Genomic DNA, 21036 nt, shown 5'->3' with positions numbered 1-21036 from the left:
TCAAAGTCATTTCTATACCTTGTGCGCCTGTTTTCCTATTTGAAAAAAACAAGATATCAACCAGGATGTCCTTTGTAAATCACCCTGGAATCTACTGATGGAGAGGCTTGGTAAGAGTGAGGCATTATTACTGTCACACTCCTCATCCCCTCTTGTCAGTCCGTTCATCATCTTCCTTTTCTTCCTTCTCTTTGCCTTCTAACACTGCCGACTGTAATGATATCAGAAGACATTACTCACAACAGCCCAGCTGCTTGTGCTGTGGCCTTAAGCGAGGATCTGCCTGCACCACAGAGGGCTGCCTGTCTCCCGCCCCTCCTGATGGCTCGTGTACCTTGAAGCTGGTCCCAAACCTGGGTGCAGCACTGCCCCTTTACTTCCAACAATGCTGGGGAGCTGCTAGGTTCACCCCTGCCAACAGCTTGCTCAGGTCCAGAAGACGCAATCCCACATCCCATGGAAGTATGATTTCCTGAAGTCAGAGCACTGCGCGTGTCAGGAAAGGAGCTACGCAACAGCGCTGCTCTGATCACACACATCTCTGCCAGGGCTGGGTGCAGGTAGAGATCACTGCGTCTTCAGAGCAACGTTTCACTCCTCCTGCTCTGCCAGCAGGGTTCCTCAGTTGGCGGCTGAGGCATGGGGTGGCAAAGCACTGCAAGATCCCACAAGAAGTGACTTACCACCGAGTCGAGGAATCTAATGCAACACTCGAGCTCTGGGCGGGTTTCACAGAACTGCCGAAAGAGAAGCCTTCCAATCGGCTGCTTTTCACATATGCTGCAGTAATCTCTCTCTAGAGGCAATAAAAAGAAGAGAAGCATGAAAATGAGAAGAGCTTTGCCTTTTGGGCTGGCTAGGAGTTTAAAACACAGCAAGTGAGTGCAGAAAGATGATCCCAAATAGAAATGCTTTCTCCCCACCGTGTTTCAAATCTGCAAGTACAAATGTAATGAATGGTTTAAGTCTCAAACAAGACAGGCTCAGTTTTACAGGGCTGATGTATTTAAAAGCACCACAAAGGCCATTCAGCTATTATTCATGAATAATTTCACGTTTTTCCATGGCGGAATTGCATGTACTCTGCAAAAGTACCACACAGACAGGCAGCATTTGTGGGAAATGTCAAGTCCCTGAAATGTGAGTCATGTATTGAAAAGTGCAGGAGCATTAGAGGAGAAGCTGGAATTTGTGACTTTCCTGGTTCCTTCCAGATATGCATTAAAGTAATGCATATTTCCTAATCTCTGGAAATGCACAGTTCACTCTCTACTAAACGTTTATTGCAAAATATGTATTTTTAAAGGTTTCAAAATTTTTATTTACTTTCAGAGCACCAGCCTGCAGTTGTTGTACACAACATCTAGCTGACTCCATTTCACATTGTGCTCCTCTACAGACGTTTATTTCTCCATAAATAAGCATTGTTAAATGTTGTTCCCCTGTGCTGGGTCCTCCTTGCACCCAGAACCAGCCTCTGCTGAAGCATGAGCTCCCTTACTGTGCAGGAAAAATATGAGAGGGGCTGCCATCATGGACTGGGATTGCACCAGTACAAACAAGGTGGACGTTTTTGGCGAGCAGCAGATCTCTCAGCCTGTTTGGAGTTACAGCACTTGCTGGAGACACGTTATTCCTTTAGAAGCACACACATGTCAAACAACATACTGTGTTTCCTTAAGTGTTCCTCTCACCACCCTCCTCGCTGCCATATGGCAGTTGCTGTTATTATGGAAACAACCAGCTTCTAAACACATAACATCACACTGCAAACAGACATACTAAACCCACACAAGTTGTCGGTGCCTTGGTTACTTCTTTCTCAGGCCTGGAGCTCCTTGCGCAATGGCTTTTATTTCCCCTCTGCTTTGTCCCCCCACGTTCCAGATCCTACAAGGACAAATTCTGCAGGCACAAGTCTGTTTGTCACGGAGGCACTCAGCCGAAGGGCTCGCTTGGCACAGGCTGCACCCAAGGACCATGCTCTGCAAAGCCAGGACATCCCTCCTGAGAGGAAAATGGACACGTTGGGCTTGCTGGGCTGCATCTGGGTGGCAGTTGGTTTTCACGTGGCAGCCTGATGGCAGGAGCACCCCAAGAGCACTTCTTGTGAGGAAGACCCATGCTGGCATCATGCTCTGCTCACAGGCAACTGCAGTTTCAGGAGGAGACCTCTGAAGCACCCTCATGGTGTGTGGGGATTAGCTGGGGTTAGCTGGATTTTACCTCAGCGTTTTCTGAAGCAGCCTAGGACAATTCACCCACACCATTTCGTGACTGGTCCTGCCAACCCACTTGGGATCAAGATTTCACTCAATCTAGACAGAAGACTGCAGTGTTTTGGCACTCGCTGGCAAATAGCACTGCATCTAAATCACTGTGTAAATCTTAACTCGACCGCTAGTCAGCAACAAGTCTGGGATACTGGTTTGTTTGCAAGAGGAACAGCATAACACAGACATGCAGGGCCAGAGGCCCAGCGTGACACTGAGCAGCCTTGAGCTATCCTTGCAAATGCTGCAAGTTCTCACTGCTTGGCCAAGAGCTCTCTCAGCAAGAAGGTGAAGGAATATGCAGCCAGGCACAGCACTAAGGCAGGCGAAGGAGGGAGGGAAGTGCTCGAGTGCATCAGAATGCCAGTTCTCAGTGTCTCAAGGGATGGGCAGGAAGCTGGAGCCCAGGGGAGGTACACTGAAGCTCAGGCGATGCAGCTGCATCTACCTGATGCTGCTTTCTGCTGTCATGATTATCTTATTCTTCTGAGGGTACAGAAAAAAAACCCACACCCTGATGCTACACGAGTGTGCAAATTGCACTTTGAGTAACTGTACTTACTAACACATAAGGAAAAGAAAACAAGAAGACAAATACTATTGCAGATGTAGATAATCTAAACGCAAAGATGATATGAGCATGATGTGAGACGATATGCTGCACTTCAGCAGTATCTGATTTGGCCAGCACATGGGAATGGTGACCTGTTTGTAATGAGGAAAAAGGAAATACCAGAAATAATCTCCAAAAACACAAGAGCCAGACCAGTTCCCTGGAGCCATCCACTCCTTGGTAATGCTCATTTAAGTGCTGGATATACTGATACAGACAATAAATACATGATGCAACTGTTTTCATTCCTTGTAGGTGACATACAGTATTTTCTTAGGCCCTATTTTTGCACTGACCTCACCGACTCAGCTCCAGGATCCTGCTCTCAGCTCATTCTTGGGATGCACAGGGCATAGCATGGGCTGAGAAACAAAAACACCTCTCTCAGCTCGCGCAGAAACAGAGTGGATAGCTTTATAGCACAAGGAGCAAAGCATAGCAGAGGTGTTGCTTCAAAGAGGCCCAGCTGAGGCACCCAGAGCCGTGCCGAGGAGCTGCTGCCTGCAGGCAGGGGACAGATGTGGATGGAGGGAGCAGGAATGGTGGATCCCTGGGGTCAAGCGCCGTGTCGTGCTCGGCCTGCCTGCCAGCAAAAATATCCCTCCAGTTTCAAAGTTTGAAAAACAGAAAGAATGATTTCCTGAGGAAATGGAAATGTTAAACACTTGGAAGTGAAACCATATGCTTACAATGATGAAGTGTAATGAAAACAGCCCTGAGAGTGATATCTTTGGTCGTTGGACCCTCCTGTTTCAGCAGTATTCTGCTCAACACCTGCAAAGTCACCCAAAATGGGGGTGAAAAGCTGGGTAGCTTGAAGGCTTAGAGGAGCAGCCACTTCTCACTAATGCCATGTCTTTTGTTTAGACATTATAACCGGCAAATCGCGCGGGCATGAAAATGAATGATCTTCCTGGCAGAGTAACTAAGCAGATTATATAGATTAAATTGTTTATGAAAAGTTTTTATATAAAAATCATATAATAATTCTAAAGAGAAATAATATTTACTCTAAATTCCACTGACTCATTTTTGCTGTACCTTATAGCTCATGTATTAAAATACTGCTTTAAAGAGCACACAGAACATACCAAAATAGTCACCTCTGTACGCAGATAATGCCATCAGCATTCAAGGTCTATAGCAAATCTGTTCCCTAACAGATATTTTGGAAATGTCCTGAAAAACTCCCAAGCACGCAGCTAGGAAGAACAGTCCTATTAGTACCATTCCATACTGGTCAAAGCACGCTGTTGATGAAGTGGAAAAAGTAAAATGAGGTAAGAAAGAAAGCAGTTGCCAAGAAGTAGCTGACTTTCAAGTAAAAAGGAAAAAAGCTAATATTTCATTTAGATATAAACCCCTCTGTGCTTTCTGAAGACTTTTTGTCTTCATTTGCTTTTTACATATCTTGCTTTTTCAGAAGACTCAAAATATCACCTTAACAATTTCAGACAGAAACGATGGTCTGTAGAGAGATCAGGTCCTTCCTCCTCTTTCACATTTGCCATAAATGTGGCTTTTCATAGATATAGCATTGAGCTTGAAAACTGGGTGACAGCCCTTGGCTGAAAAGCAGTTTCTTCTGACATAATTTCACGTGGTGCAACCTGCAGGTGTCTAAGTGAGAAACCTTTCCTCACACTGCTCTGGGAAGTTGTACTTCTCTTTCTGGACCGAAGCCCTGCTTTTGAAGGGCTGCTGATCCAACACCTGCTATCAGCTGGCAAGGCTTCCTCGTGCAAAATGCCTATGAGGTGTGATGTGCTTAAGTTTAACCTCATTTCTGAAGTGTACAAAGGCCAGGAGCATCTCTCCAACCTTCTGGCCATTGCCGGTGTGCCTACTGATGGCACTTATGTACTATCTATCAAGCAGCCTTTTACTTCCATTTTTAAAATACTGGAGTTCCAAGAGAAGGTATTTCAAAGAGATGCATGGAGAATCACCAAGAAGTCATGCATCATGCAAATTTGTTCTTGGCTTCTGGATCTCTTCTCCCATTGGCATTAAATCAGCCTGGACATAATTTGAGTGAAATCCAAATTCTGCTGCCTAAAAATAAAAACAAATCAAAACAAACAGAAATTCCTCCCGAGCTCCTGGAAACCCAAAGGAGGGCGTAATGACAGTTGTTCTTTATCCTGCTTACGCTTAAGTCTCTAAAGGACCCGAGAAAAGAGCTCACCTCTCTCTTCCAATTCCTTTTTTAAGTTGAATAAAAATGACAATCTTAGAAATAGAAGCTCCAAGTCCAGTACTCATCTGCTGCTCTGCCTCCAGCCTTCATTAGTCCAGAACAACAAAAAAACACTAAAAACTTGGAAAAAGAGATCCCAAGCTGGACAATAGGAAGCAGTAGCAAAGCCCAAACTGGCAAACTGGCAAGTAGACCTTTGCAAGATGGCTGGCACACTGAAAATGAAAATGTCCATGGTGCTGAGGCCTGTCAGAGTGATTCCACCAGCCATGGGTTGGTAGAAGCTTCAGTAGAGCTGTCTCAAACTTGCAACATGACTGATGTCTCAGTCCCCATTCAAACTGAGGGGGAATTCTACAAAAGTAGATTCTATCCAATCCAGCCCAAACCCCCAACCAGATCTGTTATTCTTTTGCACATCTCTGCTTTCTACATGGGAGCTCTCTTACAGGGGCACTCGATGGTAAGGAGAACAAAAGCAAGAATGAAAGGCAAGAATAAAAAACATGCTACAGAATCTTACAGCCCATCGTACAGTTTGTACTTTCAGCAGTTTGATTCTTTTTGTCAAAAAAAAGACTGCAGCCTTTAAAGTATACAGCAATATTTTGTGTCCAGCTGGGGTACCAATGGAAAACATTGTTTCTTTAAACAGCAAATAACCCCATCTAGAGCTATAGTAATACAAATACATTTAAAGTCAGTAAGTCTAATGCTAGGGCTTATAAATATCTCTTATAATTTACTTCTGCTCTTCTCCAGCTGAAAGTGAAATTACCACTGCCTACATATAAACTTAATAAATAGAACATACTAAAGTGCCTAGTCTTTGAGGCTGATGAAAGTTGCTTCTTATCAAAGACTCCTTTGTGCATGCTTTAAAAGGATTTAACTTGCTTTGATTGCATTATTAACAGTGTCTGTGTTGCTCTTGTATCTCAGAATAGGCTGGAAAGCTGGAACATTAGTTCTTACATTGAACAAAAGTCACTTTGCCATCTATAATAAATACGTTTCAATACAAAAGATAATCCTTGTGTTCAAAAGCAAGATATTAAGGCTGGCCATGCTAACACTTCTGCACACCCGGTTATTACATTCAGATTTCTCTATATTCGTCACTACGGGAGATCTCACAGCCAGTCAGAACTTCATAAACTTCGTTGGAAACTCAAGATATTTTCAGTGAGAAACATGTCAGGTTTCTTTCTTTCAGAAACTGAAAGTTTGGGCCCATTTCTGAGGAAGGAACGCGGATACTGCTCCTCCAACTGCAGCACCTGGCCAACTACATACGCAGTGACCCAGTGAAGGACTCCGTTGTCGGTGCGACTGCTCAGGCGTGGGAAGAAGCAATGGAAATGAAGTTACTTGTCCTTTCTTGTGTGCTTTTTTGCTGCTTTCTGAGTTTTGGTGCTGCTGTTGCTGATTTGTTGTGTTTTGTTGTGCATATGGAAACCTGTTGTTCAGATGCTGAGGACTCTGCATTTGCCCTGTCTCCAGTGATGTGTTTAAGATGTGAGGCAAGCCAGATGGTTAGAAAATACAAGACAGGAATAAAAATGCCTCATTTTGCTTCATTCAAAAATTCCCAGGAACTGTGGCAGTAAGTCATGTTACAAAAGCCTAATACAAGCAGCAAGACTCCTGTGGGAATTCAGTTACCAGTACAAATTATATTCTGCATCCTGCAGACCTCAGTGGCATGCTGTATTTATAACACGGGGCTAATAGCACTGCCCTACCTCGAAACAGTGTGGCCAGAATAAGTCTATTAAAGTGCGTGAGCCCAGAGTGCTGCTGGATAGCCCTGTGGCTCTTTGCTATTTACGTGCGACGCGAAGCCCCGGAGCGGAAAGTTAATCCAGGAGAACACAGCAGAGTCTTTTTATACATTAACTGCTATACTGCTCCATAACTTCACCTGGCACTTCACAGAGATTAAAAATGACGATGCAGCCCCTGTCCTGGAGAGTGTTTGTCTTGGCAGGGCCAGTGCAGCACAGGTGCACGACTGCGATGCTGGAGCCAAGGCTGCGATGAAGCTTCCTGGTGGCAAAAGCGCACTCTCTCAAACAAGAAACATTTCATCTGCTTTCTCTGTTTTTAATAAAATATGGACGTGTCACACCTTCTGTTAGGATAATGGTTTGACAAATTCCTTGTTTTGAAGAACGGCTCTTCCCAGTTTGTGGCTAAACCCAGCTCTTCATAGCTGCAGAAACTCGAGACCTGCCTAGTAAGCCCTGAGGAAAAATACATTTTTTGGCCTTGGCTGCTTTTTTTGCCCTTGAATTTAGGATTTTCTATAAGAAACTTGGAGACCCTCATCTATGCTATCACAGTGAACGTTGTTTTGGCACCAACTATCCAAGTTTAATTAATTAAAAATACAAATGCAGTCAAGCTTGTTTAAGACAATGGAATTACCCCAAACTGGTATTAAGCCCTGCCAACTTAATTTTCTCTGCTTGTAGGCTGCTTTTTTAAAAAATAAACAAAATTTAATCTCCTGATCATTGAACATCTAATGTAATTATTCAGATTCAGACAGTGTTTGCTTTGTATAACTCTGCTTATTTCCACTCTTTTCGTGGTATTAGGCTCCAGGGCTGAAGTCCACACATCACAGCAGAATTACACTGAAGATGGAAGGAGTCCAAACCTTAGACTTGGATCAGTATGGAAAAAATGTTTGGAGAATATTGTAACAAATTCACAGCTAAATGCACTTTGGTGATACATACGGATCTGCTCATTTGTTTTTTGAAAGCAGCTGTATTGAAACTTTGCTCACAGAACTTTATTTGAAAGTCAAATTCCGCAAACAGTTGCATAAATATGTTTGCACGAGTATCTGAACCAGAATGCCTATGTGGCTTTGTTGATTTTGGACAAAGCTCTTGGCAGGAAGGATAACAACCCACCCACCCTCTTTGCAGCAGCAGGAGGGTCACACAAGACACTGCGTGCTCAGTGCAGCCACTGCACCCAAAACCAGGAGTGGAGTGCAGAGCCTGAGGGGGACCATAGTAGCTGGGGAGACATTAGGTAAGCCAGCCTTGCTACAGGAGGGAGAGCAAATGCTCTGCTCTGACCCTAAGGAATTCTCCAGTGGAAGACAAGTTCTCATCCTAACGGAATCCATTCCCTCCATGCTTGTCAGGAAAACATCCCCACCAGGGGCACATCATTCCAGCCCTCCTCTGAAAGCTCTGCATCATCTAAAACATTCTCATTTAGACAACTGCTTCATTCCCATGTGGCTCACTGAACAAGCCCCGAGTTCCAGTGTAGCCTGCAGATGCTGCTGGGTCAGGAGCCTGTTTGCTTCTAGAAGATGGAGCTTGCTGTTAGTGCTGGAGCCACTTTAAGTGACAGAAGCAGAAATTTATTTTTGCATGAAGTACTGGGTGCAGGGAAAGATAAATAATTGTTACAAGTCATGAAGGTGATGTGAGGCCTGCTGAAGGGGACGGAAAGATTCCCATCAATTCCAGGGGGTCTTTCATCAAGCTTGTCTCTCCCGCCTCTGCCAAACACAGTTTAAATGAATAAAACACTCAGTATGTCTCTCAGTTAGCACGACAGTGGAAATGCATGCACCTTGATTAATGGCCAGGAAATCTGGATTGTGAATGTGCAATGTGAGTATTTTAACATCTTTTTTAAACTGAAATTATTGGGTATCGTGTTCTTCAACACATGCTTTATTTTGCATTTGGCATCCAGTTAGAATAGCAGTGCACAGACAGGGAACAGAAAGAAAAAAAGAACGCGAAGACTGATAGACAGGCGGACAGATATCTTCTGCTAAATAAAAAAACTCAAACGACTAGTTAAATCTGGCTGCTGTTCCCATAAGTTACACTCAGAAAGCACGTGCCCCTGGATCAGTGCCTTTGATGAGGTTTGCTGAGCACACTGTCTGAACTGTTGTCTTCGAGGCTGGTCACAACACTATTCCAGGCACGGTGGACTTGCAAACCTCTCCATGTGGATCACAGAAGATGCACCAGCACCAAGACTTCCCACTGCTTGAATGCGGCGTTTGTTCTGCAGCCCCAGGGGAAAGGCTCCTCACACCACCGCTGCGACTACTGTGCTGACCAGAGAGAGAGTTTGTCTTTATCTGCTGCAGCTACTTTCAACAATGTCTCTGCGGCAAGGTCAGAGGAATGGAAAAAATCCCTCAAAGAAATATGAAAGCTCACCTCAGAAGTGCCCTGGGAAACGTGGAGAACAAACACTTGGTTGTTCTCATTTTGTTCTACTTTGGATTGAGATGACAGAACTGGATGGCTTGCACTAAAAGAAGGTAGCTACTGAGATTTTTTTCATTTGGGACTTTTCTGTCCAGTCTTAGAGATTTCGACCGAAATGCCTAACTTATTTTCTGTCTAGTGCTGCTATTTAGACTCCTTTCTGGTGATATTCTGGTAATACGTGTTGAAAGAAAATTTCAGTGAAAGTTGTAATTTGAATGTTCAAGGTTATGAAATCTACAGAACTGTTGCTGTTGTACATAGCACAAAATAAACATCTCGATTCCAGGAAACTGAAGGAGACATCTTGTGAATCGCTTGCTTAAGACGAAAAGACTTCTGCAAAACTACTCTTCGACTCTAAACTAGCCTGGTTAGAAATTGAAGCAGCCATCTAAACTAAACCTTTATCCAGGTCAGTAAAATGGCAGAACATATATAACCACCAGCACAGTCACTCTGCAAATGCATATTTAAGCAGCACACCTTGCTTGCGAGCACATAATAAAGGTATTCACAGAGGTTACTGGCTGTGCATGCCATTCAATAGTCACTGCAAGGTCTAAACATCTCAGCCCTTTTATTAATGATTCCTTCAACAAAATGCTTGATGTCTTAGTTGTTACTTCACTGCTAAGCTTACTTTTTTTCTCTGAACTTTTCCTCGTGATGTTCTGAAATGCCAAACTTCAAGCACAACAAAACTTCTCAATATTGAGCAGGCAAATTATGTTTGGAAGCGGTTCTCAACCCCAACCTATAAAGAAGGAGCGTTACTGCACAATAAGCTCCACTGTTAACCTAAATAATCAAAGGGACAATATACAAAAAAAAAATCACTGACTAATGATACGCTGCTAAGTTATCACTTCACTGGGTCTTTGTCCTAACTACAGATGTTCTGCTTGCAATAATCCACACACTGATTTTGACCTGCTTTGTATTCCCAGTCTGAGCTGACTGCCTGCTAGATGACAGCCCTGTCTGAGTGGGTGTGAGGGAGCTGAGCTGCTGACTGAAAGTGGAATGAACAGCGGAAAAGAGATTTTGAAGTCATTTAGAAACCCCAAATACACCAAGAGAACCTGTGCAACACGGGATGGCCAATGGAAATTTTTCTCCTCCCTCTTAAAAAAGGTCTTCAGTACTGAGGGTCTCTTTGAACTGTATTTCTCAGATGGATGGAGACAGCATGGCAGCTGGTGTCCATACCCAAGAACTGTGAACAATATTATGCAGGCCTACAAAGAAAATGCAATTTTAGAGAGACCTTCTGATTCATTTTTATTAACAAAATGGGTTGTCATTGGGAAACTAGGCGAGCATTTCTGCAATACTAAAAGCTATTCAAATATTTGTATTTTTTCAGTTTATCTCTGTTTTTTCTATCTTTTTTTTGGTTTAGTTTCACAGTGCATTATGAATAATGTCATATCCTTATGAAATGGGTTTTTTTTTCCCCAAAACATTTTTTTTCTAAATTTCAACATGCAAATACAAACGTTCTGCAACACAAAATGTTGGTGTTCTCTGCAAAACCAGAAACCCAGGCTATCATCTCCAGAGCTATTGAAAGAATTTTGGAGAACAGAAGACAAAGTTAAGAAGACCTCCAAAAAGGGCTGCCCACCTTGTGTTTAGAAACTGAAAATATAATCAGAAATCTTACTTCCCAGGTGGAAGGTGATACTTCAACATCCCTCATCCTCTAGATCTGAAGAAATACATCACAGAGTGAGCTCCCTACATGTTCTCCAGCACTTAAACTTAAGTGCTGGAGCAATCTGTCACTTCGCCAGCAATATTCCGTAGCCCAGCTGCATTGCTACACTGCCACTTCATTAGTGAGCTTATAGAAGTTCACAAAATAAGGAGTCAACGTTGCCACACGAAATTACATCTCTAGAGATAGGCAGATTCTCCTATAATGGTGAGCTATAAGAACACTGTGAGAACCATCAGTCTCAGCTAACAGTCAACACCTACACTATTAGCATTGGGGTGCACTGTCTTCTGAGACACAAAGTGAGCCCAGGAACTTTTCTGAAGACAGGGATTTCCTCTTCAGCAGCCACATTAAATGTGATTCTATGAAAGGAAAAGGGAAAAGGGGATGGAAAAGAAGAGCCACATGGCTGATCTGAAAGGAAAGCATGTTTGCGCCGACACTGAAACATTAGAGACATTGTTCGAGTGCAGTTCATCCTTGCAAAAATATTATCCTCACTGCGATGCCAAGGCTGGTGAAAGTATGGGCTTCCTGCCATGGAAGTGCTTGGTATTTATGCTAGACTTGTCATGGGGCTTATTTACTCTCTGCGCCCAACATTTCAGACACACTCAAATGTAGTGTTCATGCCTTGGCAAGAACTTCTCATTCATGCATTTTCTCTTGGTCCCTTTGAGGAGTCTTCATTCTCCAATGTTGCAGCGGTTGAAATTTCATTGCTTGCTGAGAAAACCAACACTGATTAATTTCATCCTACTTGCATGGAAGAGGTAAAGTATGCCGGTCTCTAGCCAGGGACAAGGAAATCCCTGCTGCTTACATGCCATATTGAATAAGCAGCCCATGGTTGCAGCCATCAGACTTTAACAGTCTTTATTCCACCCGCAGGAAAAAAGCAATTAACCACAGCATCATGGGAAGCAAACAGGAAGTAATACAACGCATTCACTTTTGATTAGAGAAAATTTTTATAAGGCACAATATGCCACAATGAAGAATTCAGCCGTAGCATTGCACTGACACTCCCCAGATCATTAAAGGAACATGACTGAGGTTACAAAGTTAAGCCACAAAACCTAGGAACAACCTAAATTAATGTGGCCCATGTAGCCTGAATGCCATTCCTCACTGTGCATGCATTCTGGTACAGTCTTTAATTACATCACTGCAAACTTTTTTTCCCACAGGACCTTTGCCTCATTCAGCACACAGAACGGACAGTGCTTGCTTAATGAGCAGCTATTCAGTATTTCATTTTCTCCTCTGGTTCAATGTGTGGCCCTAGACTTTATTTACTGTGCACTAGCAGGCCTGCTCTGGAGACAGAATGATTCATTTCCCCACGGATCTTTCTGCAGCATTCTCCATGTAGTCTTCAAATACTGTACAACTATTCATGGACCCATTTTCACATCACCTCTAGGAGATGTCCTTAATCCAATTTTATAGATAGTGAACTTAAATATCTGAAGAGTGAAGTGAGAAGTATTCACTGATTGGTGCAACTTGTTTCTGTGTGCTTAACCTTATACACAACTCAATCTGTTCAAAGCCAATCTTCCATTTGCTTCAGCTGCAGATATTAGTATGGATACCCAAAAATCTCAAAGGCAACTACTCAGAAAATGAAAGCTGTACACCTAAAGGCCAACTGTGCAAAACTCATTTTAAGTTACTTACTGTCATCACATAAGACCTAGTTTGACCAGAGGGCATCCGTGTCCAGCTCCCCAGCGCGTCACACAACTGCTCTGCCCATCCAAAATTCCCTTTGCTGCTGGCTCTAACACACTGCCTCCTGGCCTCACCAGCACCTCACACCTGCCTCTCGTGTCTGATTCCTCGCTGGGATTTCCTACTGACAACGTATGTGCAATTCTTATCTTGTTGCTGGTGTTTCCCCTTTCCTCCGTCCTCAGTGTTTTTTTTCCTAGGGTCTCTCTAGATCATGACTCTCCTTTATGGGATCTTTCACTGAAATACACCGAGGTGGCCCCTCTTTCCCTTTTGACTCAGAGGACGTGTAAGTAGATGAATAGCAGCAAAATACAGTTGGACTCTGTGAAATCTTGAGTATTTAGGAGAATAGCTGTGGTGGTGTCATTTCACTTTCAAGACTACAGTGCTTGTTTCTTGCTGGACTGATGACCTTTCTTTGTATTTCTCAATGCAGTTTTCAGCCTATTTCTACTAATAAAAAAAAAATCAAAAGCAACATCCCAAAATAAATCAAGTAAAAACAAAATAAATAAACGAAACAAAACAGAAGCCAAAGAAACCTAACCCACAGCACAGAAAACATCTAGCATGAAATATTTCATCCTACGTAATTCTGTCAATATCTTAGTTTTATAATGTGCAATATTAGGCAACCTTTAAGATGGACCGTGCTACCCAGCCTCCAAGCAACAGCAATCCTTACAAGTTTTGACTTTGGGAAGAACATATTTATTATTTATTATGTGTTACAGAGCCAGTCCTGCCCTGCCTGATGATCTTTTAGGACCTTGATCTGTGAGCAGTTCCACTGAGTTCAGAAGGCTGGATTGGAAAATTCAGTGATGCTATCATCTTTGAGGGTTATAAGGGAATCAAAATAAAAATAGCTTCTTTTCCAGACAATTCTTTTTCAGACTAAATAAGCAAATATGAAACAGCAAAATTCAAGGAAAAGAAAAACTTCACAAGGTTTTGGCAATGTTTGGTGCAATTTTATGTTTTGTAATAATTAATAATCTATTTATCAGGGATTAATATTACCTTACTTTCCTTGAATTCCAGTTAGTCCTTACATTATGTATAATCCACACGAGCTCTCTCCTCTCTCAAAATTTCTGGCACAAATATGAGCCTCTTTGGTAAGGACTCATATGGTTATGAATGTCTGGACGGCCTGAGTAATGAAAGGCCATTTGGGGCTGAACCATTGACCACAGATTTAACTTGCCAGGAAGAATAAAGCATAAAATGTAAATTAGGTACTAATAACCCATTTTCCTTCTGAATCCTCGGTACAGATATGCAGCAAGAAGTGCAGATTATGTTTGGAGAGAGATTTTGGAATAATCTGCAGTTAAAAATATTGTATGGGACCTTGCGTTGTGGCCTCAGAAGAGACTGAATTGTGAGTTGCTGCTGCTGCCCTTGAACCCACTTCAGTCAATGGAAAGTTTCATTGGCACCTGAATTTGTTGCTTTGGGTAGCTGCCTAGCTACCAGCTAAACCCAGCACATAATACTGTCATCAGGGGAAGAGGAATGTGCAGTCCAGCAAGCAAGACATGCATGGAAAAGTACGTTTCTCTCAGCGTGTTTTGCAATCTCCATGCTACTCCCTCCCCATCTTCCTTTCCACTGATCTCATCTGTGAAGTCAAGAAGAAACTGTAGAAAGTAGCACTTGCAGGGCAAGATCATTTAACTGCCTGCTGAGTGCCCAACGTCAGCTTAACTTAGCTTTGATATTCTTAGTGGGGCCATCCCATTACCAGAAAGAGATGTTCAGATTTGTTTGTCACTCATGGGATCCAAAGGTACTTGAGGTTGTATCAGTTCACACAGTGGATTTGGGATTGGAGCTATGGAGTTGCCTTCTGTTGGCGTGCACTAATTTCTTGGGAAACAAGACTGCATGTTATTTAAGTCCCAACACAGTGTTTCTGTTGTGTTCAGAGCACACAAAATACTTGTTCTCCATGCGTGAACTCCAGTCTCCAGTGGCACTGTGTAAGAACGCCCAAGCCTTCAACTCCCCCCCAAGAAAGCCATTGTTCTTGCTCTTCTCACTGCAGCCCAGCTACGAGGAAATGACAAGTTTCCCGTTTCTCAGATAGGTCCAGGACCATCTAAAAATAACACCTATGAAACTAGCTTCTTGAATTAATTATGTCCCAGGTAAAAATAAACCTGAAACACAAAATGGAATGCCCATGCCCTTGTCCCTAATGAGATCTATCATTTCTTCTCCACCTCATGGCATGCCTCTCTTTTAAGTGAAACCCCAAAGCTTGCTGCCTTTCAGTAGATCAGTACGTCTGACACGGCTGATTAAACTCACTCTTTGACATCCAGCTCAGTAAGTTTGATCATTATTTGCACTTAGTAAATAAGATAATTCAATCAATAATTTTGTAAATGAAATAAATGTTCTCAGCCTGTAAAGAGGAAAGGCGTTAGCAAAACAGACTCCATGGAGGAAGAACTCTTTAATTCATGAATGCACTTAAGTAACAGATCCTCCACACAGCCTCTTACAAGAGGAAGTCAGTGCTACTTAGCTGCTATGAAACTTACAGACAACAGAGCGGTGGATCACTGCTCCATCCTTGCAGAACTGCCTTGCTGGAACAGAGATCTGCCTGACAAATCTCCCAGAGGACAGCAAAGCAGAGAAAGCGAAGCCCTGCCTATTCGTTCACTCTTCCTGTTATTAATTTGCACTATTATTACTAATAAAGATTATTTTACTGTGCTAATGCTTAATTGTGACATGGAACCAAGGAGAGCATGGTGCTAGGCACTGCGTAAACACAGGAAAACAGGGCGTCCTGCTGCACTGAATGGAAGGCTTTAGACAATGTGAATAAATATCCATCCCTTCTGAAATCCTGTTGGAGCCTCCTTCCAAGTAATCTCGGGTTCAACCACTACTACTGATGCAGCAAAACAGAATCAAGATTGACTCTGGTAAAGACTCCCTAAAAACATATTCTGGCAAAACAGAAACAGACTAAATAGGCCTCGTGAAGAAATACGTATTTGTGAAGCTGCCCTGATTTAAAAGATATGTTTTCTGTCCCTCACCCTTCACACAGACCCAAGCTATGGTAACATGCTGGAGATACATCATGTGATAATTCAGGAACACTCACTAACTCTGTAGAAAAATCAGTGATAACACAAGAGTAAGCAAATAAACCTTGAGATTGTGAAGCAAAGCAAAAAAAAACATTAAAAAGAATCCACCATGGTCTGGTCTGGTGCACGCTATCATTACCAACATGAGTTCATGATCCTGAGAGGACAGCTGATGTGCCTCACCACAGAGCAGTTCTTGGGGCAGATTCATTATTAGCAAAGCACAAGCTCAACAGTTTGCTCTCCTATAATGATCCAACAGTGACACTCAGGTGAGCAGCAAATAAACATTCAGGCTGGAATTTGGCCAGGGCAGTAGACTGAATATTCTGCACTTAATGAGAAATGCCATACAGGCTGCAATGTCCAAGCAGAGCAGGAATGAGCTCAATTAAAAGATCTCATCTGAAAATTCCCTACATAACAAGCTACAAAGACCAGCATTTACCAGCCCTGGGAAACATCAAGCGTCGAGTTGACTCTGACTGCAACTGCCAAATGTGGTATAGCACTTGGAGAACATTTACTGTGGATGAAAGCAAGTGAGTTTTGCCTTGGAGGGTCCTAGGTATGTCCCACAGGAAAAAAAACTGCAAAAGGTCTCTCTTCCTCCCTGCTGTTGGCCAGCTTCTCTTGTACGTACCATCATGCTCTCAAATGAACTCACTCATAATGTGATGACAACCTTCCCATTCTTTGGATGCCAGACTTTAAATGAAAGGAAATTAGGGTGTTTGGAAGGGTGTCACTTTATCCTCTGCCAAAGACCTGGAGAATTTTCTTTCTCTTTTTTTTAGGAGCAGCCAAGCCACTTTTGATCACATACCCACTGAGCACGGCTGATGTGCCGTAAAACAAAACTAAACACATTTACTTCATAATTGTCTATTCCTTTTTCTCTTCCTACCCATACTTTTTTCCTTCTATTGTTCTATTCACTTTACATGCCCAGGCTCTACTAGTACTGGCCTTGTATATCTCCCTCTCCCTATCTTTACTTTTCCTGCACATTACTTTCTCCTCCTCTCTCCTAATTTAACCTAGTCTAGTCTAACCTACCCTAATCTCACCTAACCTACTTTAATCTAATCTCTCCTCTTTCTTCCTTTGCTCTTATTTCCCTTTCATATTTCCTGTTCAAACAGAAAGTAGTTTGGCCACTTCCAACTTCAAATTTATGGTTGTGTCTTACAGCAATTCACTAACAGAAATAACATGATATTTAAGATAAAAATGCCCAGCTTATCATGGCATTTCCTTCAGTTTTGTTGCTCTAACTCCACTGAATTCAGCAGAGTTGTGGTGAATGGAAAAACAAGATAATTGAACAGGCATTAGTGCTTTTGGTTATTCAGCGTGACTGTCGGTACTCCAGACAGAGCCCCATGGGCATCTGCATGCTAGGAGACAAGCCTTGTGGGTGCCTGCTGTTACTTACGTAACGATATTCCCATCCTGTTCTATCTATAAATTCACAAGGACTCACTAAACTGTTTATTTTCCATTTATAACTGTTGAAAGTCTCTAACATGAGCTCTAATACTATTCTAAACGCCACTATCTGAAATTAGCTGTAAATCTCTCGTGCTGCTTAAGCTCAAGGAAGTTCACTGATCTTGAAGTTTGGTATCTAGACAACAATCTTCTTTAAATAGCTCGCCCAGAGATATAAGCTAAACAGAAAGGTCGTAGACTTGAAAAACCTTGAAGAAATAGCTTCAAGACACTCTCCAGGCAAGGTCAGTAACTCTGCCATAACACTGACTTTCTCAATACTTTTAATTCTCAGAGGAATATTAATATTATTTATCACAATCATGGTGAGGTATTCAGTAAAAACAAGAGTTTTCCTTCAGTCTGCCATAGCCCATAGCAATATCAGTAGCCAAACAGATGTAGCTCCATATTGTACAAGGGAAGTTTCAATTTATCAGTGAAGTTGGAATGGAAAATATTAAGAGCATCTGGAGACACTATTCCACATCTGCTGAAGATAAAATATGTAATTGTATCAAGTGGGAAACTCATAAGAAATATAGGATTTTCTCGTAAATGTTAGTAATTTACATTGAAATGTGCTTAGAACAGTTAGCTATATAAGTAATTTGTTACTGTTGAGAGTAACACACAGTTTTGACCACATTGCTAAAGTCACAGCCTTGACAGTGCCCCCAACAAAGTCCAGTCCCTGGTTATTGCAGGCTGCCGTTATCTGACACCGCCGTCTCAGGATAATTACCAAAAACTCTCCGTATGTTTCTCTAGTGGACACTGAACATCACTGTCACAGAGCATAGAACTGTTGAACGGCTCGTGTTGAAGGGGCTTTGGGGGTGATCTAGTTCCAACCTACCCTCCTCTGAGGTCGTCAGAAAATGCAGCGATTCACCAGACACAGAGCCGTGTTCACAGCTGTGCAGATCTGGGCAATGTCCACTGAAAGTTTGCCTATCTTGACAACACTGCACTGCTGCTAGCGCTTTCTTGTCCCTGTAGAGCTCTTCAGAAGTCCCTGGGGTTGTGCCAGCTGGTGGGGCAGTGCAGAAGAACAAACTGCCCCTCTCCTCTGTAACATCTTCTGTCTGCCATTAATGACTAAAACTGCTATCACGGAGCAGGCCATTCATCCTACCTGCATACAGGAAAAACTGACTGGCATTTTAACTCAGCTGAAGCATTCAGCAGTAGCCATATGATGAATTGTCATCTTAATCCTCCTGTTTGCCTGATGGGCTGCAAAGGCAAGGAAGCAGTGATGAATGTAACGGCAGCAACAAGATGTAGCCACGCTGATGATTTTTTCCCCAACATTTATCAGCAAATCCAGATGTTTACTGCTTGCAACTCTCCAGTTCATCAGTTTAAATGACATAAAATGTTAATGCATATTTAGATGTTTGAATCACATTTGAGTCTCCATCATTCTTTTGGTTAGTTAGCAGCAGTCAGATAGGAAGCACTATTGAAGAATGTTCTGGACACACTTTCCACCACCTTTTTTTTTGGTCAGAGGTTTGTGTATTGGTTAAACATTATAGTATTGAGTCCTGCCTTATAATTCTAACCTACTTATTTTTGTTCAAAAAGAAAAACAAAACTTACTGATGGCAAAATGTAAATGCTGTAGAATGCATCTCCGTATATCCTGAATGAACACAGGATGCTAACCAGCATCTATTCCTATCCATTGTTGCTTTCTCTTTACCCCACTACCACCCTTTTCAAATGCGTTTTGTTTGCTAATGCAATATATGACAGAAAGGAGTTGGAGCGTCGATAACATTTCAACTGTTCTTTTCACTTCCTAACACCCCTTTGCAAAAGCAGTGCATTACACAGGAATGAACTGAAGCTATAAAATGATTAACTTCAAAGTATGACAATTTGTCTCTTTCTCAAAGGACCAGTCCTTTACATTAAGAGCGTTGCATACACATGATTTATTCTGATGTCTTCAGTTCTTTCTAAACAATTCAGCATGAAGCACCACAGCACAATCATCTTCGGTTTGGGTGAAGTCCTTCAGAAACATAAGGTACAACTGCTAGGTCTTAATAAGCCCACGCTGTCACCCTCTTCTGGTGATACCATGCACACCGCATCGAACTACCTGCACTTACACCTTGTGAAGTGCCCTGGACAAACAGTTTCTGTTCTTTTCCTGGGAGCTTCCATCAGTGCAAACCCAAAGTGCACGTTATGGTGCTTATTTTTCAATCCCTGCTGTGGGGTTTTTGATAGCATTTCCATGATTGCCTTAGTGTTCTATTACTCATCTCAGCCCCATACTGCCTCAGTTTTTATAAGCAATTTGCATTGCCTTGCATTAGAGTATGATCTTCTACCATGGCAGTAGCTCTGCAGTTCTCACACTCTTTGACCCAATCTGTTTGAGTCTAGGTCTAAATATGATCTGGAGGCCACATTCCTTGTGCTGACTGATAACCTCCTCCTGGCCGCAGATAACTATTCGTCCACTGCAGTCATTTCAGATAGGTCAGTTCTATTTAGTCCTTCACACTGACCACACGGCCTTCCTTTTCTTCATGACTGAAGCTGCAGAACAATGCCAAACAAAGATTCTCTGACTCCAGGGATTTCTATGGAGGATCCACATCACTGCTAGCTCTCTTGAACGTTTAAGAGTTTTGATGGGACAGAAAGTTCATCAGGACAAGACAGATGGGGGTGGCTTTGTCCCACAGGTTCAGGGCTGAGTGGGATTTGCTGAGTGGCTTCCCATTTATCATAGAATCATAGAATGGCCTGGGTTGAAAAGGACTACAGTGACCATCTGGTCCAACCCCCTGCTGTGTGCAGGGTCACCAACCAGCAGCCCAGGCTGCCCAGAGCCACATCCAGCCTGGCCTTGAATGCTTGCAGGGATGGGGCATCCACAGCCTCCTTGGGCAACCTGTTCCAGTGTCTCACCACCCTCTGGGTGAAAAACTTCCTCCTAACAAACAACCTAAACCTCCCATCTCAGTTCAAAACCATTCTCTCTTGTCCTATCGCTATCCACCATGGTAAACAGCTGTTCCCCCTCCTGTTTATATGCTCCCTTCAAGTACTGGAAGGCCACAATGAGGTCTCCCCAGGAGCCTTCTCTTCTCCAAGCTAAACAAGCCCAGTTTTTTTCTTCATATTTCTTCATAGGAGAGGTGCTTCAGCCCTCTGATCATCTTAGTGGCCCTTATGACTGATGAGAAAACTGCAGGCTTCACATTTGAATACAGACCTCTCTGATGATTCATGCTTTCGCTGGTTTTCTGCATACTTTCTCCCCTTTCAAAGGACAGACAAAAGCATGATACTCTTGAATGGGTTTTGCTTCCTGCATGCCCTGTTCAAGACATGCTGCACGAGGTCTCCGTGACTGCCATTAGTTAGCAGTTGAATTCCAGCTCAAGTGGAAAACACTGAGCCATAATAGCCTAAATATCAGCCATCTGCTGTCTCCGTGCCCCAGGCCACGTCTCACTTGGAATCATTTGAAGAACTCAGTATCAGCACAGCGACTTGGGCTGGAGAGCAGCCCGAGCTGCAGACACTCTTGGTGGAAGGGTTTCTGCTCTGGAATGCACTTCCCCACTTCAGCTC

At 42.8% G+C, this 21036-nt stretch overlaps 2 protein-coding genes and 1 long non-coding RNA gene across 4 annotated transcripts in view; 1 reads left to right on the top strand and 2 right to left on the bottom strand.

The window, feature by feature from the left end:
* The window catches only part of INPP5F (inositol polyphosphate-5-phosphatase F), a 949391-nt gene that overhangs the window by 217261 nt on the left and 711094 nt on the right, over positions 1 to 21036 (bottom strand). The window lies entirely within an intron of this gene.
* GRK5 (G protein-coupled receptor kinase 5) overlaps positions 1 to 21036 on the bottom strand; it is a 162475-nt gene that overhangs the window by 58995 nt on the left and 82444 nt on the right. Inside the window, exon 3 of the mRNA XM_048944067.1 lies at positions 684 to 796. Within this exon, the coding sequence (XP_048800024.1) occupies positions 684 to 796 (113 nt within the window). The remainder of the gene's footprint in view (positions 1 to 683; positions 797 to 21036) is intronic.
* On the top strand, positions 8751 to 19306 carry LOC125692917 (uncharacterized). Of its 2 annotated transcripts, none has more exons than XR_007376929.1 (3): positions 8751 to 9404; positions 9641 to 9766; positions 10302 to 10589. It is a non-coding gene; the product is annotated as an uncharacterized LOC125692917 (long non-coding RNA). The 2 variants fall into 2 exon arrangements; XR_007376928.1 differs by lacking the exon at positions 10302 to 10589 and adding an exon at positions 14098 to 19306 and having other exon boundaries at positions 8752 to 9404.

The sequence above is a fragment of the Lagopus muta genome, chromosome 5 (assembly GCF_023343835.1).
Source record: "Lagopus muta isolate bLagMut1 chromosome 5, bLagMut1 primary, whole genome shotgun sequence".
Lineage (NCBI taxonomy): Eukaryota > Metazoa > Chordata > Aves > Galliformes > Phasianidae > Lagopus > Lagopus muta.
Note: the sequence above shows the minus strand (reverse complement) of the source record. Positions and strands in the feature narration are given on the sequence as shown.